The sequence below is a fragment of the Cyprinodon tularosa genome, unplaced genomic scaffold, assembly GCF_016077235.1.
Source record: "Cyprinodon tularosa strain WSP-4 unplaced genomic scaffold, ASM1607723v1 ctg168, whole genome shotgun sequence".
NCBI classification, from domain to species: Eukaryota; Metazoa; Chordata; class Actinopteri; order Cyprinodontiformes; family Cyprinodontidae; genus Cyprinodon; species Cyprinodon tularosa.
In genome coordinates, this window is record NW_024038513.1 from 1,045,393 (window position 1) to 1,062,981 (window position 17,589).

General features: G+C 43.7%; 1 protein-coding gene across 1 annotated transcript in view; it reads right to left on the reverse strand.

Annotated features, from left to right (window-relative positions):
* Positions 1-449: 449 nt before the first annotated feature.
* The window catches only part of arhgef2 (rho/rac guanine nucleotide exchange factor (GEF) 2), a 49,137-nt gene continuing 31,997 nt past the window's right edge, over positions 450-17,589 (reverse strand). The window contains 17 exon segments of the mRNA XM_038281181.1: positions 450-2,524; positions 2,608-2,758; positions 2,841-3,131; positions 3,238-3,288; positions 4,713-4,754; positions 6,068-6,123; positions 6,203-6,280; positions 6,352-6,564; positions 8,450-8,517; positions 10,151-10,323; positions 12,918-12,994; positions 13,081-13,329; positions 13,405-13,522; positions 13,656-13,781; positions 15,605-15,855; positions 15,963-16,106; positions 16,217-16,320. Of these exon segments, the coding sequence (XP_038137109.1) occupies positions 2,490-2,524; positions 2,608-2,758; positions 2,841-3,131; positions 3,238-3,288; positions 4,713-4,754; positions 6,068-6,123; positions 6,203-6,280; positions 6,352-6,564; positions 8,450-8,517; positions 10,151-10,323; positions 12,918-12,994; positions 13,081-13,329; positions 13,405-13,522; positions 13,656-13,781; positions 15,605-15,855; positions 15,963-16,106; positions 16,217-16,320 (2,227 nt within the window). The 3' untranslated portion in view covers positions 450-2,489.

Here is a 17,589-nt window from a genome sequence, read left to right on the forward strand (position 1 = left end):
AGCGAACATATTCCGTCGGCAGGTTTCAGGATTTTAAGTTAATTTAGGAGTGATCACAGCGCTGTGTCATCAGCGATGTGTCTTTCTCACGGCCAGCTCCAAGGTTTGATTAATATTTTGTAATAAATACATGAATAAAGCACAGTCATACTCAGTTTTGCCCCCGCTGTATTTTTAAATACGCAGTAGAGGTATTTAAAGGTAGTAGAGGACATGTACCTGTATATAAAAAACGCGCCCAATAGTCCGGTGCGCCTTATGTGTGTGTTAAATACAGAAATGGCACACATAACTGAGAGTGCGCCTTTTAGTACGGTGCGCCTTATGGTCGTGAAAATACGATAAGCCTCTATGAGTGATGCAAACAGCAACTTTTAGCGCGCTCTCGCACGCGTTAATAGGCGTTCCCTCTCTGGAGCGGGCACAGGGTTGTGCATGTGCATTTTTTCTATTTTTTAATCGCAAAAATCCTCCACTTTACCTTTAACTTTCATAAAAAAAGATACAGCCATGCTAACATGCGTTTGTGCTAATGTACAGCAGCTGTGATGTCATGCAGTCCTCCCAACAGGTCCCCAGAACCCCCCCAATTCTCCCAGTCCCCGACTCTAACTGCTTCTTCCCTTTCTGCTGCTCATTTAAGGTTAATACAAACTTTTTGGCTTCCTTTGTAACTCTAAGAGATTCTGAAGCTAATTATTCAGACAGTAACAAACAGAATCAAATGTCTCTAAAACTACACTTCTGTTTAAATAAAGTTCACAAAGACAATCAGACTGACGCTCAAAAGGCCTTCTGGGTATTGTAGTGTGGTGACCGTTTATGTGTCTCATGTTTGGCGCTGAGTGAGAAAGAAAAACATTCCTGCTTCAAGCAAAGGTCCTGCAGGAGGTCTATTGCTGAAGACTGCTAAAACCTTTACTCCAGGATTCTGGAAGATGCGGGAACCTCCCGGTTCCTCTGCAAACCACCCAAAAGTTTTCGGAAAACATTAAGGAACTTCAAACAGATCGATTGTGGTGTTCCTCAAGGATGCCTCCAGAGATTAATAGGAATTATCCCAGTGGTTCCCAGGAATCTCCCCAGAGATCCCTGGGTACCTTCAAAAAGATTCCTATCAATCTTCCAAGAATTTTCAAGGAATCCTCCAAGTGATTCCCAGGATTCATCCCAGATATCCCAAAGGTACCCTACTAGACATTGTCAGGAATCTCACCAGGAATTCCTCTCAGGGATTCCATTGAATCTTACCAGAGATTCCAGGGAATCCTCCTACTGATTTCCCTAAATTCTTTCAGAGAGTCTCAAGGTACCTTACTAGTAATTCCCAGGATTTCTCTTAGGGATTCCATGAAGTCTTAACAAGGCTTCCTGGGAATTACTAGGAAGGTTCCCAGGAATCCTCAAGAGATTAAAAGGAATCATCCCATCAGTTCCCAGGATTCATCCCAGAGATCCCAAAGGTACCTTCATAAAGGCTCCTATCAATCTTGAATGAATTTTCTAGGAATCATCCCAGTAATTCCCAGGATTCATCCCAGATATCCCAAAGGTACCCTAATACACATTGTCAGGAATCTCACCAGTGATTCCTCTCAGGGATTCAATTTAATCTTACCAGAGATTCCAGGGAATCCTCCTACTGAGTCCCAAAAATTCTTTCAGAGAGTCCCAAGGTACCTTTCCAGTAATTCCCAGGATTCCTCTTAGGGATTCCATGAAGTCTTAACAGGGCTTCCTGGGAATTACTAGGAAGGTTCCCAGGAATCCTCAAGAGATTAAAAGGAATCATCCCATCAGTTCCCAGGATTCATCCCAGAGATCCCAAAGGTACCTTCATAAAGGCTCCTATCAATCTTGAATGAATTTTCTAGGAATCCTCCCAGTAATTCCAAGGATTCATCCCAGATATCCCAAAGGTACCCAACTAGACATTGTCAGAAATCTCACCAGGAATTCCTCTCAGGGAATTCCTGGTGAGAATTACCTTTCCAGTAATTCCCAGGATTCCTCTCAGTTATTTTTATGAAGTCTTAACAGGACTTCCTGGGAATTACTAGGAAGGTTCCCAGGAATCCTTCAGAGATCAACAGGAATCATCCCAGCGGTTCCCAGGAGTCCTCTCAGAATCCTCCCAGCAGATTTCAGCAGACATCAGCAGGACTAATGTCCTGAAGTGATTTTCTGAAGCAGACTCTAGACTTTGGACTGAAACACACAAACTCCGCCCACCTGCCCTGAAACCAGGCCTCCAATCAGAAATAACCTCAGCCTTTTAAAGCCCCTCCCTCTCTATCGCCCCCCGCCCTCCCCTCCCTTCCAGCAGACATGATGTCGTAAACAGGTCTCATGGTTATACTTCCTGTATCCAACAGAAAATTAAAAAACAAAGTTCAAGGAAAAAAGTCAGACAGTCAGCGGATCTCTGGCAGCAACGGCGACATCATCGACCACGTCACGCGGGCCAGGTCCACGGCGGAGCCGGGAGGTTAGCTCTCAATCTCCTCCGGGATGTCCTGCAGGTCTGAGGGTGACATCGTGTGGTTACCATGGTGACTGGTAAGGCAGCAGCGATCGGTAACTTAAGGGTCGGTTGTTGGTACGAACCTCTGGGGCTGTCGGAGCGTGGAGAGATCTTCATCACTTCCTCTTCCTCCTCCTCATTTCCCTCCTCCAGGCCGTCCAACTGGTCGACAGGATCCTCGATGGCCAATGGGGCGAAAGGTTGTGGCTCCGGCTCCTCTGCCTTTTTGTTGACCTGCAGGGAGACACGGTTGACATCAACGCCGTTTTGCTCGTCACCATCATCGCCTTTGTTCACCTGGCCCTTCGGGACGCACCTGTTGGTCCTTGTTGGCGTCACCTTTTCCTTTGTTCTTCTTCTTCTTCTTGCCTGAACCCCCCCCTTTCTTGTTGCACTCCTCTGCCTTTACTCGCAGCCGTGACAGCTCCTCCTGAAGGAGCTCTACTTGCCGCCGCAGAAGCACCGCCTCCCCACTGGCGTCTAGTGCTGCATCCCTGGACATTGACCGAACCAGGCGGGGGCCAGGGGCGGAGCCTGGGGCGGCGGGAGGCGTCGGACCCCCATTGCCCGTCAGTTCTAGGATCGAATCCTGGCGGATCACTGCAGCCTGGGGGTGGAGTCAAACAGACAGGTCAGTGACATCACTTCCTGCAACAAAGAGAGGAGATGATATGAATACACTGGTGCTGAATAATAGATAAACCTGATCAGACCTGCAGGGCATGAAGCTGCGTGCTCAGAGTGACCAGCCGCTGCCGCACTTCCTGTAGAGCAAACACAACCTGGTTATTGCTGCATCTTCACAGGTCTAGATTGGAGGGCGGGGTCTAATGCTACGTTCAGACCGCAAGCAGCAGAAGCAGCAAAAACACACGTTTCAATTTTGATGCCTGTCCAGGTTTAGTTCTGACGCGTAGCTGAAGCATCTTTACTGCTCTACCTGCTCGGTCGAGAAGTGGGTCTGATGCGCGTTGGGCGGAGCTACTCTATCCTTTCTTTGCCTGGAACAAAGGCAGCTATATTTGCTGTGATCAGTGGGTAGAAAGTCCACCTGAAAACATTGTCTGTGCAGTCAGTTCATCCAGATTACCATCCTGCCTTTCTCATACAGCGGTGCGCCGTCACTGGGAATCCCCAGCAGCAGCTGCTTCAGACCCGCTCGCCTTTTGGGGCTTTTCCCCTACTTTTGGTGGCGGCAAGACGTAGATGTTTGCGTTTTTTTTGAAAGGTATGTAGTACAAACTGCAGGCACCAGAATAATAAAATCGAACATATTTTGCCGGCAGGTTTTGATATTTTAAGTTAATTTAGGCGTTAATAAACTGTTTCAGAGGAGTGATCATAGCGCTCTGCATCAGCAGTGCTGCGTCTGACTCCCTGCCAGCTCCCAGATCAGCTTCTCTGATTGGTTGATGTGGCGCCTCGTCCAGCAGCTAAAGGTCAATGTTTCCAAATCCAGCAGCTGCTGCTTCTGAAGCGTGTTACGCACATCAGATGCTCAGAAGCTCTTGGCGCGCTGCTTCAGCTGCTCAAAACACGCTGCAGGACCTTTAGCTCCGCCCATCTGACTTTGCATGCAAACTAGCTGCTTCTGCTGCTTGTGGTGTGAACATAGCATAAGTTTGATGAATTCAATTCTTTTCCGATCCCGTTTTACAGATTTTAACTCCTATCCTCCAGCTTTGAACAGCATTTCTACTGGTCTGTGCGTGGAGCCAATAGAAATGAGTCTGCTCTGTGGGGCCTTAGCAACAGCATTTCTATTGGTCAGACCACCCAGACGTGTAGAGGCAGAAATCTGGATTTCAAAATGTGAATAAAAACTTTTAAATAATATTTGAAAAATAAAAAATGAACCCAAATAAATCTCATAACAATTTGAGTTTGAAAAAATTAATCTGAAATAAAAAGCAAATTATGAAATATAGGTTAAACTATTCCACACATATTATAAATTTCTTTCAAAATTGTTCAATTAAGAAGTTTTTACATTTTTTATTGTAGTTCTTCATATTTCCTTTTTTAAAAACATGCTCTTTTAATGATATTAGTTCATCAGAGAAGTTTATGCAGTTCTTGTTCTTCATCATAATCTAAAATTGCGCCAAACTCTGGATCGCCTCTCATTTCAGGCTATAAATGAAGCCGTTTGGAAGAAGAAGAAGTAGAAACAGGAAGCGGCGGTTACCTCGTTTAGGCTCCGCTCCAGCAGCTGGTTCCCGTTTCTGTCCTGAAACACAGAACACTGATCATCACCAACACGCTCTGATGAGCCCGACGGGTCGAACCAGGGACGCCGTATGGGGAGGGAAAGGTAGGAATATTCTAAAGGCCCTGGACTGAGGAAGGCCCCAATAGAAGAAGAAATTATATGTTCCACTATATATTTTAATTCAGTGTATTTCTATAGCACCAATTCACATCATGTCATCTCAGGTCACTTTCCAGTTCACCAGATCATCCAGTCAGATTGATTAAAAGTTTTCTATCTAAGAGAAACCAGCTGATTGCATCGACTCATTGACTCTTCAGCAATACCTCACACTAAACATGCATGTAGCGACAGTGGAGAGGAAAAACTCCCTTTGAACAGGAAGAAAACTCCAGCAGAACCAGGCTCAGTGTGAGCGGCCATCTGCTGAGGCCGAGTGGGGTTCAAGGAGACAGAAGCAGACATAGAAAAAGAAGCATAGATACAAAAAGCAGCCGCGTCCAGGAAACACAGCCAGGGAGATCATTTCAAATATAAAAAGAAACTCCAGCAGTTAAGAAAATGATCTTTGGGTTCTTCCTGTTTTTATTAGCAGTAAACAGTGAAACAAAGATTAAATATAACGTACAAACCGCTCTTCAAGTATACATAGATACAGCTACGTTTTATTTTTTGTTTTTTTTAAATACGCCGTTATTATTGTGAGAGGATAATTTTTAATCTAAAGTTAAAAGTTAATGTATATTTAAGTTAAACTGAAACTGTAAATTATACCTTTGTGCATCTTTTTAAAAGCTTGCATACTATTTTTATTGTTAGATTTTTTTAAGGGGGGAGGGGGCAGCGGGTTGCAATATCTATGTTTTTCATGGGCCCCCAAATTCTTGGCGGCACCCCTGAGTCTAACTGTCCCACTTTGGTTTTCTACAGGTCAGTTCTATGGATGAATGAGTGAAAATGTTGGCAGAAGACCGTGTTAAACCAGTCGACCCATTCCATGAACAAACAGAACCAGAACCATCAACAGCCGGCAGCTCTGCTCTTATCAGCTGCTCCCTGATGTCACACTGAAAATCAACAGAACCTTCTCGGATCATCGACCAGCCGAGTCAAAAGCAGACCCGCCCAGTACTCCAGACTGATAACTCAGCCCTGCAGCTGCTCCTGTTGCCTTGGTGACAGCAGAAACACCAACAAGCAATGATAAACAGGAAGCAGAATAATGCAGCAGGAACTAGAAGTTCCAGGGAACTTTCTACAGCCTAGAGCTTCAGGAGGACAGACAGAGAGTTGATGAGAACCAAGCTGGTTCTGCTGAGGAGGATCTTTACCTTTGAAGAGCTGCTGTTCAGTTTAAACGAACCGTTGATGGAACCAGAGTCGCCGTCTACGGGAGAGAAAGAGGTTCAGGTGAGAGGAGGATCGCACCTCGGCAGATATACGGAGCTGGAAGGGGCGGGACTCACTGCGGATGTCCTGGTTGCCGTTGGTTACGGAGGATTTCTGCGTGCTGGAATCGGTGAGCAGCGCCGCCAGTTTGTCGACTGAAACAGAAAAGGAGGTGAACCCCCGTGAAACGCTCCCTCCAAGAGGTCCGACCCGAGGTCCCGCTTACCTTCCCCGATGGCGGCAAGCAGAAGCGGCTCGGCTTTGGGAGCGTGAGGAGTGTCGGCTCTGAACAGGTTCCTGTTGGAGGAAGGGGGCTTCACCTCCACGCTTTTCTCTTCCCCAGCCTCTCCTCGTGCTGTCGCCTGCACCAGGTCAGAGAACAAGGTGGCGCGCTCCTGCAGGAGCTCCAGAACCTCCTTGTCCTTCTGCTGAATGTCGGCTGTGGAAAGGAGGAGGAGGATATTAGGATTTTAATGTCAAGGGTTTGCAGAAGCTGTTAAACCAATTTAAACCTTTGATCCATCAGACTCCTCCAGCTCAGTGCATGCATCTGTAGCCCCACCCCCACCCGTTGCTAAAGAACACTGTTTTAGCTAGCTGTTCATCCTCAGCAACTGAGCAGCTCCATCACCAGAGGGCTGCAGCCTTCAAAACCCAAACTCAAATCTACGATAGTTTACTGATATTTTTGGAAAATCTATATAAAGTTTAAAAAAAAAACACAATACATTTTCACATAAAAAAGAAAAAATATATACTTCTGTTATAACTAGTGGATGTTTTTTTGTAAATGCACTCAGTGGAGAAAATTCTAAAACATGCATTTGATAGAATTTAATTGTTAAAAAATTAACAAAATAATTTTTAGCCCAAGTGATGAAGCGCCTTTGCAGAGCGCGTAGAGAGCCACAGGTTGCAGACACCTGCTCTACATCTTTCTGCAGCAGGCGGACATAATTTAAACTCCTGTGTTGTTTTCGTCCACAATGACGGTGAAGAATTCATTTCATTGATGTTCCTTCCTTTCGTGACGATAACAAAAACTGACGAGCTAAACATGGATCTCTGAGGACTAAAACATGACCAGTCATAGGTTTGAGTTTTAGTCAAGGAGATGTGACTAGACTAAATAAAAATTAGCAGGTGGTCTGTCAGGTGTTTAAAGGTACATTATGCAACCGGTGTTGATTTTCCAGCGAGGCTCCCCCCAGAGGGCGAAAGTAAAATTGCACTGTCGTAAATATGCTCAGCTGTTCTCCTGGTTTCTCCGTCAAGCCAGGCGCGGTTGTTTTGAGCTTAGCAGACAGGCGAACGCAACAAATCATCCATGTCTACTGCGGTAAGTCACTATTTTGTTCCAGTTTTCGAGTTTGAAAATTTAGCATGTTTCCGACATGGGCTTTCGCTGTTTTCTCGCTGGTTCCCTCCATGATAACTGCACAAATATCGCCACTGCGCTAGCAATAAGCATGCCTTTCACTGGGAGCGTGTAGCAGTTCTCGCCGTAAAGCAAGACCGACTCTCGCGATGCACGAGACTTCTGAGCCTGTGGGTGCGGGCCGAGGGCTCCTGCAATTGCAAGTACGGTATTTCCCCTACAGACCACCAGGGCGGCCGAGAAAACCTTTGTTCGACCTGAAATGACTCATTTAATCATCCAAAACGTTATGGAACACATTAATTAACTGAAAAATGTTGCATAGTATGCCTTTAAATGCATCATTGTGCTGTAATCAGCGAAGCAATATCAGCCGTATTTGATCCTGGTGCCCACCTGCCGTGTAACGTTGCAGGAGCACAGATGATCATGGCGGCAGCGTCTGAGAAAATAACCCAGAATGTTCTGGTACTGAGCGTCCAACGCTGACAAATTCTGCTCTGATCTTCCATCTGTGCTTCTGCAGAAATGTCTTCGCCCGTGGAGCTGCTAGTCTGCACATCTTGCTCCACTCTAATGGTTCACTCTCAGCCGTATGGCTCTTCCATTGCTACTTAATAAACTATGTGGCTGATCTATGGAAGCAAATCGTTATATTAATATTAAATTAAATAGTAGAAATAGAAGTTTTCTCCCCAACAGAAATGGTGAACTGCACGGCAGCATTCTATACCCAGCTACTGTAGCATCTAGGCTAGAGCTGTCAGTCTGGGAAAGACTCTGGTTGTTATTTGAAATTGTAAAGTTTCACTTTTTTTTTTGCAAAGTAAAACTTTGAACAGAACCGGCTGCTGCGGTTCTTTGCTCTAAGATGTTTAGGAACCTGAGATCCTGCAACATGAACAGCGGCTCCATGACGGAGCAGAGGGAGGAGCGGCTGCAGTACCTCTCAGTCTGCGGAGTAAAGCTTTGTCCTCCGTCTCGATGAGAGGAAACTCTTCTCTTGATGGACAGCTGCAAATACAATATAAAGTATTAATCAGAGTACTAAGGAATAGTACTGAAAGATACTGCAAACTATGCTGGTGAAGATTCTCAGTCATCCAGGTCATAGTCATTCCAAAAAAGTTAAAAAACAATCCACTGGATTTCGTTTCCAAGTTTGAAGACGTTTCGCTTCCCATCCAGGAAATAGCGTTGAGTTCCAGGTTTTATCCAGCAGCCCAACAAAGCCTTGTTTTTGTTTAAAAAACATACAAATAGAAACGGACGAACGGGTCCATCCCTTTGGAATGAGGGTCATTTAGCTTCTTTGTTAGCCTGCAATACCTGTCTATGTCTCTGAAGACCTCACCTGTTCAGCCAGGCCAACAATTCCCTTTATCGACCCCCCCTTTCAGAGACATAGACAGGTATGGGGCATTGCCTTGAACTCAACGCTATTTCTATTTTATTTTGATTAAAAAAAGCTTCCTGGAGGGTTAATATCAAAACTATACATTTGTATTAATAACCCAGACAACCATTCTACTACCTAGATTAAAAATAAGTTGGAAAATGAAGGTAGTTTTACTTTAACTGAAGATGAATGGGAAAGTGTAAGTTTATCTCAATGGAAGACAACAAAATCACATATCTGGAAAGAATTTAGCTGGAAAACTATCGCACGTTTCTTTATAACACCATGTCAAAGCGCTCATTATTCACAAGGGAACACCGGATGCTGGAGAGGATGTAGGTGCCTAAAGGCGCATCATTATCTTTTGTTTTGGGAATGCCCATTTATCCAGAAATATTGGAAAGAGATGAACAATGTAATGCAAACTGTTTATAACGTCACCATCCCTTTCAACTTCATGACCATGTACCTTGGACTGAAAACACCGGCAATGGACACAGTAAACAAATACCTTTGGAATATAATGCTTGCTGCTGGAAAAAAAGCCATAACTAAGAAATGGATGACGCAGTCAGCCCCCAACGATTTAAAAACTGGATTGAAATCATGACTGAAATAAGAAACATAGAACAAATTACTTTTAAAATTCACTTGAAACTTGACATTTTTCACAAGCTTTGGTCAAAATGGGACTCCTACAGGTTAAAATGTGCCGTGCTTCAAAATGGTCCATGATCCATCGCTACTTTCAACAAGCTGCATTTTTGCCAACTGCTCTCTATGTCGAACTGTTCTGTGTTATTAATGTTGTACTGATGTTTTGCCTTTAAACTTCATGTCCAGTTGCCTAAACTGAACTTTTCAAGACTTAAGACAACATTCAATTTCCCCTTTGGGATCTAAAAAGTATTTTTGAGTTTAGCGGTAATTGAATGGATGATCAGCACATCATCATCAAGCTCATATTAATCTAAAGCCTCAAACTCAACTTTATTTCAGACATTTTGAATTAAAAAAGCTTCCTGGATGGGAAGCGAAACGTCTTCAAACTTGGAAACAAAGTCCAGTGGATTGTTTTTTTTTTTACTTTTTTGGAAAACTGCAAACTATTTCATAGTAAAGTAGCCTGCATTACAGCATAGAACATTCTAGTATAGTAAACTGAAGATCAGGGTGGTCTAGTACAGCTTAATACTGTGTTGTACATTGTAGTACCATATAATATATTATAGTACAGGGTAGTACTACCTCTGAGCAGCCTTCTGGATGCAGCTCATCCAGGTCTTCCTGTCGTCTTTCGATGAAGCGTACACCTCGTACATCTCTGGAGGGGTGGAGTCACTGATCAGGTACATCCCTTTCTCCTGATTGGCTACTTCTCTGACGATCAGTTTGGTGAGGGAGACCACAGGAGACTTTTCCTGAGACAGAGGGGGGTGAACAGATGGGTGAGAAGACACCAGAGCAGAATCTCAGGTGTGGGAAGATCCAGCTATAAATCCAGGCCATAGATCTAGATCCTCTCCTCTTTAGCAGAGCAGAAAACTGTGAGGGATATTCTGAGAGAAAGTTCTGAGGAGACGAAGCTGTTTAGATCGGGGCTGACCGAGTCAGAACACTGCTCTAACTGTAGAGCACGGCTGTGGCAGCATTGTGCTGTGGGCCTGTTTCACATTTAGTGATAATGTATTATTGTACTAAGTGAACAAATTGACATTAAAGGTCAAATTCAAGATCTAAACAGTTGGTGGATTAAGGCCACGCTGTGTAACTTTCAGCCACTAGGGGTGCTAGACCTGTAATGTTGAATAAACACAGAGAAGCCAGGCATGCAGAGGGAGAACATCTATGCTCCTGGTTTCAGCTCCTCCTGGTTCCTCTCAGATGTTGGAGTCTAATCTGCTCCTCCTTCTCCGTCTTCCTCCTGTGTCTCGGTGCCAGTTTGGCCTTTTCTCTCTCCTCCATTTCTGTATTAAAGTTCATGGTTCCTGCTGCTCAGCTCCTCCCTACAGCAGGATCTGATTCTGCTGAGTTTGCTTCTCTTGATCAGAGATCGACCATTAAAGGATTTTTTTAAGGCCAAAACTGATATTGATTATTTTGACGTCAGTCTAACCGATCCGCGATCTGTTCCGCCGATTCTTTAGGGCCGATATTGTTTCCTCTTCCTCAGTTTACATGATAATAATGAAAAAATGATAATCAATGTTGTCTTAATTTAAACATAAACCTTTAATAATAAATCAAACATAACAAAATAAAAATTAACGATGCATAGCAGATGGAGGGAGCAGCAATGTATGCGCATCGTGTGGTCTTAAGGCATAAGGAGGATAAATTAGAAAAAAATGCAATTTAATAATGAAACTTTAAAAAAAGTTTTAATAGAAAAAAAATTTGAGAGTAACTTTATTGTTTTCACAGTTTTTCTTTCATTTTTCTTTTATTTTTTTTTTCCCAGCTTTTATGCTTTCTATTTATTTATTTATTTTTTTTATATTCTGTTTAATGAATTTAATTGTTTTCCGATTGAACTTTAGGGATCAGTTCCGGCGAGGACTTTTCTCTGAGGTAAGGAGCAAAGAAGCATGCTTAGTGTGAGGGATTGCTGAAGAGTCAATGAGTCGATGCAATAAGCTGGTTTTCTGTAGATAGAAACAGGGTTCGTACACCTTTTCTAAATGTCAAAATCAAGCACTTTCAAGATCCATTTTAAAACTTTTTCCAGCACCTTACGGAACCAGTTTTGCACGGATGACTCGACAGCGCAGACTCGCCCATTGTGAAAAGCTGCACATCTTTTTTTGCAGACTTTACAAGAGGCAACTCGTGGGGTTTGTCCCCGTTTAATCCATAATTTGTATTTTTCATCTTCCAGCCAACGTTCATTGAAACGACAACCTCTCGGCATGGTGCAGTAGTGGTTTCATGGGGGCGGAGTCACACATGGAAATAGACTGGCAGATCGCAGTCACACATAAGCGAGCAGGTTTCATTTTCGGGGCTCTCCAACATTTTATTTCTCCATTTAATAAACACCCGATTCAGTTAGATAGGGATTTGTTGCGAAAGAAATAGTTACAATTTCAAGCATTTTCAAGCATTTCCAGCACCCGTACGAACCCTGTAGAAAACTTTGAATCAATCTGACTGGATGATCTGGTGAACTGTTGTGAATTAGGGCTAAATAAATAATCTAAATTTTAATTAAATTGAATTATGGGTCTGCTGGACGTAAGCAGCAACATTTATTTGGTCGACAGTGAGCGTTTGAAGAGAATGTGATGAGTGAAACTCAGTTCCAAAATAATTCCATTTGTAAAACTTAAACTAAAGAAAGATTTATTTAAAAAAGAGAGATATATAAAATGTTTGTTTAAAAGAATTAAATAAAGTTGGAAAACAAAATCTGCAAAATATTTTTGAAAAAACTAAACTCTTAAAAAAATGATCAGAGATTGCAGCAAAGTTACACAGAATTTTTTTATTCATTTTTTAATTAAAACGTTTCTAAAAGTTTAATTTTGGATTTGTTGTATTTTTTTTCCATTTCAATTTACAAAGCTTCTTATTTGATAGGAACAATAATGAAGCAACATTCCCTCACTAAAGGCATGGCTGCTGATTGCACTAATGAACCAATGAATTTGTATATGAAAAAAAACTCTGATCGTGTTTTTTTTCATAAAGATGTTATTTTAGTATTAAGTGATTCTAATCTACCACAGCACTGCAAAAACAATCTAGGACTAAGTTTAAAAATATTAAATTATGTGTTTTACCCTTGATTAGAGCAGGTAAATATGATGATCTGCCAATGGAATGAGCACATATACACTTAAAATAAGATAATGCTATTTTATTTTCTTATTTTAAATGTAAATTGTCTTGTTCCATTGGCAAAGTGTCTCACTTACCTCCTCAACTAAAAATTTATTTATTTTAAGAAAAAATGACTTATTTAGCTTTAGGTTTTTTACAGTGTGGGTTAGAGCCTCTCATTGGAGGAACTCACCAGTGATGCGAAGGTGAACTTTTGGTCTTTCTCCTGGAGGAAAACTAAGATGTCTGACATCAGCAGGACCTGCACATCTGGAGAGAAAAACAGCCAATGCTGTAAGCGGCTCCGTCTACAAAGATGTTCCATCAGGACAGGAAGAAGCATCATCCTGTGATACCTTTCATCCGGGAGCCCTGAACCTTCCAGGTGAGCGTCCCCTCATGGAGTAGCTTCCTCCTCAGCAGCTCCCCTCCCCTGAAGGCTCCGCCTCCCTTCACCTCAGCCTGGGCTCGCGGGTCCAAACGAGCCTGGATCTCCTGCAGCCTCCGGTTCCGGTCCAGTTCTAGGACCTCCTGGTCCACTGAGCCGATCAGTTCCTTCAGGAGGGTCAAGGCTTTCTCCAGGTTCTGCAGCTCCTCAGGGCAACCTGCAAATTACAGCGGAGTCACAGTGAGCTGCCAGCCGTTTCTAACAGAGAGCTGAGACGGAGGCGGTCTGGTACCTTTAGTGTTGTCCAGGATTCTCTGGATCAGAACCGGGTATTTTGTGAGCCGCTGGGTCACCAGCAGGATGCACTCCTGGACGCCATGACGACGCAGCAGAGGACCGCGACAAACCCGCTGTCAGAGAGAGAGAAAGAAAAAGGCTTTCGGCTTCTTATCGCCCAGAACCCAGTGACCGAAACCAGTTTAAAGTGTTTTAAATTAGATTAAAGTCGGGGTAAACTGGAACCAAACCAGTTAAGGCTCTCACCCGTATGAACTGCTGCAGCCTCCGGTCTCGATTTAAAACTTCTTTGTAGAGTTTTACGGCTTTAGGATGGCGGCTGCAGAACTCGGAGTAAAGTTTCTTCATGTCTTCTGCGCACTGACCTGAAAACTGCACAAAAAACATCAGGTCAGGAAAAAAGAAAGGATCCATCCCCACTGGGAGAGGGTCTAAAGTCTCACCCACGGTCTCCACTCCTTTACAAAAAAAGAAAAGGTTTCAGGTGGAAAACCTGTTTGCTTTAAACAACTGTTGCTCTTTCTCTGACTTTATTATAAATATTTATCTAAGCTTAAAGTTCTTTACTCTCCTGATGCCAAAAGACAGAAACTTGTGAACTGGACACAAAGAAGTATTTCAGTAAATTGGACAATAGAAACGGATCGGCTTGCAGACTGTTCTGTTTGTCTTTGTTCTTCCGTGTCCCTGAGGACGTTTCTGTGATCCGTCTGGCAGAGTAACTCCGGTTTGTTTTCTTTGTGCCAAGAAGAAGAAGAGGAGCATCTCAGCTTTCTCTATAAAACTCTGTGTTTATGTGAGAAACTTTGCTTGAAATTATAAGGGGATTTATTTAAATGAAATGGAGGAAGGAAGGAAGGAAGGAAGGAAGGAAGGAAGGAAGGAAGGAAGGAAGGAAGGAAGGAAGGAAGGAAGGAAGGAAGGAAGGAAGGAAGGAAGGAAGGAAGGAAGGAAGGAAGGAAGGAAGGAAGGAAGGAAGGAAGGATAATGACAGAACAACATAACATGGCGGAATTCTACTTCTACGCTTGCAGAAACAGAAAAAGTGAGAAAATCAAACGAAAAATAATTGTGATAAACAACGAATGCACCTTTAACGACAACACAACTAGAAAGTAATCAATAATACTTATTCATGAAGTATTTCATAGTGATTGCAGCGGTATATAGACTATATCTGTGCAGCTTCATCCAAGCCCCTTGGCGGATGCAAAGCTTGTTTCTAAAAGATTTCTCCATACGGATGTTCAATCGCAGGTGTGAGGAGCCACAGACCTGCCCCACTGAGGCTAACTCTCTGCTAGGGGTGGAACGGTTCACAAAATCCACGGTTCGGTTCGATTCACGGTTTCGTGGTCACGGTTTTTGGTTCGATTCGGTATTTGTTGATTGTTACACCGAAATCCCATAAAAATGTATGAAATTAATGAAAAAAATCCCCCCAAAAATAATGAATTGTAATTATTTTAAATGATCCGCGGAAACCCTGGATCATTTCCGTATGTTTTGCTGTTTTGAATTTAATCATCTGGCGCATGCTCTCTACCATCTCCAAGGGACTCAGAGGTGAGCGGACGGGAGCCACAGTGGAGGCTGTAGGCTTTGCTTTGAGCAGCCGGTCTGGAGCGCAGCGGGGCGGAGCGCTGACGGAGTATGTGGGATTTCGGGGTTAGCCTGACATGTTGGTCATGTTGCTGTTAGCATAAACAAAAGGTGTTGCACAATGCTTGCACACTGTTGCACTTTTATCCACGACTTTCTTTCCGCCGTCATTGTAGGTCACTCTAAATGCAAAGTGGTCCCATACAGCAGACCTATAAAGTGCTGCTGGCGCGTCTTCCAACTCCTGTTCTTTCCCACTCGCCATACCCACACAATTCTCCACAACAACTGATTTTTTCCCTGCTACACCCGGCTACGCTGCTTCACTTCTTCTTCTTCTTGTTTACTACTGGTGGTTGGCTTTGGTCGCAGTACCGCCACCTTCTGCTCTGGAGTGTAAACGCTTCGCCTATGAGAAAAAGGAGCAGCGCATGAACCGAACGAAACACACGAGAACCGAACCGAGACAGTCGAACCGAACGGTTCGGACGGTTTTCATAAATCGTCCCATCCCTACTCTCTGCTCTTGGTCTCAATCACACTTTAAAGACTCCGGCACTCCTGGCTTCTGCTCAGCTTACTATCGGCCGTACCTGTCGCAGCAGCAGGTCTCCCAGCCGGCGGACGGTGAAGTTGTTGGAGCTTCCCTCCATCAGCCCCTCCTTCCTCCGGTCCAGCAGCTGTGACAGGAAGCTGGAGTGGAACTCCAGCAGCTGGTCCAGACAGGGAAAGATGGTGTGGACCACGCCCGCTTCCAGCATCACTTCCTCCTGCATCCCTCTGCGGTAAACTCCCTCCATGATCCTCAATGTCCGTACATGATGGAACTCGGTCTGGATGAGCTCTGAAGCAGAGAGAGGTGGAGACAAAGGTAGACGGTTAGAGACAGATGGAGACAAACGAAGGCAGGTTGAGACAAAGGAAGATGGGTGGAGACCTGCAAACCCGTACCGTAAATGACATCCTGCTGCTTGATGGTGTCTTTATGAAGCGTCTGCAAGAACTTAGAGTCCACCGCCAGACTCCAGCTGTCGGCCGAAATGCAGCAGCCCTCCTTCTGCAGCTCCTCCAGCAGGGGGTTCCACCACCAATCCGCTGCAGCATCAAGAACACAGTCAGCTGATACCAGCACACAGCGCCCCCTGCTCCTGGCAGGAGTCGCCTCGGTAACCGAAGGCTCTCCAGTAAGCAGCTGATAAATGCACCTTCATCTGTGAGAGACTCCATGGATAATGTTCTGTTGCGGAAGTTCAGAGACTCTGTGGACTGAGACAGAATCCTCCGGAGACCCACAACTTCCTCCGTCCCCCTGTGAAGCAGAGACACAAACAGATGAAAGTCCACTAGGCGCTGTGAATGGCAGAGGGGCGGAGCTAACCCGTGTGCCGATCTCACTAGAGATGAGTAGGGGGAAAGAGTTGGTGGTGGAACAGCAGTTCTTTTTTAGTGCATTGAATCACTGGAATCAGTTCACTAAAAAATTCCGTTCACCCAATCAGTTCCTACAGCTACATTTCTTTCTCCTTTACATTTAAAATAGGCAAGAAGCATCGCCATATCGGTATTTAGTTAATCATAAAAACATCATTATATAACATCAACTGATTTTTTTGTCTCTATGGACTTTTCAGGCTCTCTACTTTCCTTAATTTGAAGTTCTACCAACTGGAAGTCAGTCGCCTTACTTAGATGGTGAAGAGAACGCAGATTCAAAATATGACTTTTGGATCAAAGATGGAGCACTTAATCAAAACTTATTTCCTGATTCTAAAAAAGTTATGAAAATCTATGAAAATGAACACATGAAAGTTAAGACATTGCTTTTCAACCAAGCTTCGGCAGAATTATTTCAAAGTTAAACTTATGAAACAGGTCTGGACAAAACTGATTGGTTCCCTAGAAAAGACTGATAATAATGTGACCAAAGGGAGAAGTTGGATCAGGGTGTATCCACCAATTAACGTCACAGGTGTCTACAATCTGGTAACAAGTCTGTGGGCCTTTAAATACGTCTACAGTTAGTCACTGCGCTGTTTGGTGACATGGTGCGTACCACACTCAACATGGACCGGAGGAAGAGAAGGAAACATTTTTCTCAAGAATTAAGACAGAGATTAATAGAGCAGCATGTTAAAGCTAAAGACTATCAGACCATTTCCAAGCAGCTTGGCGTTCCTGTGACTCCAGCTGAACATATTACTCAGGAATTTAGGACCCATGGACTGTAGCCAACCTCTCAGGAAGGTTAGTAGTAATGGAAACAAAAGAGTCCAGAAAACAGAGATTAAAGTTGAACTTCAAGCTGAAAGAGATCACAGCATCCGTCTTTGTTTGAGCAAAAACCGTCTTATTGGGAGACGACTATGATGGAACCATTGATGGAAAGAGAAATCATAGAAACGCTGGACTAGAATTAATCAAACTACCGTAATTTTCGGACTATAAGCCGCAGAAGCTAAATTGCATGATTCGTACATATACAAGCAGCACCGGACTATAAGCCGCAGGTTTTTTATGTTTAATTACAATATGGTTCGTGCACAGAGAGGATTGTCGGGAAAGAGGCAACTGTTTGGGG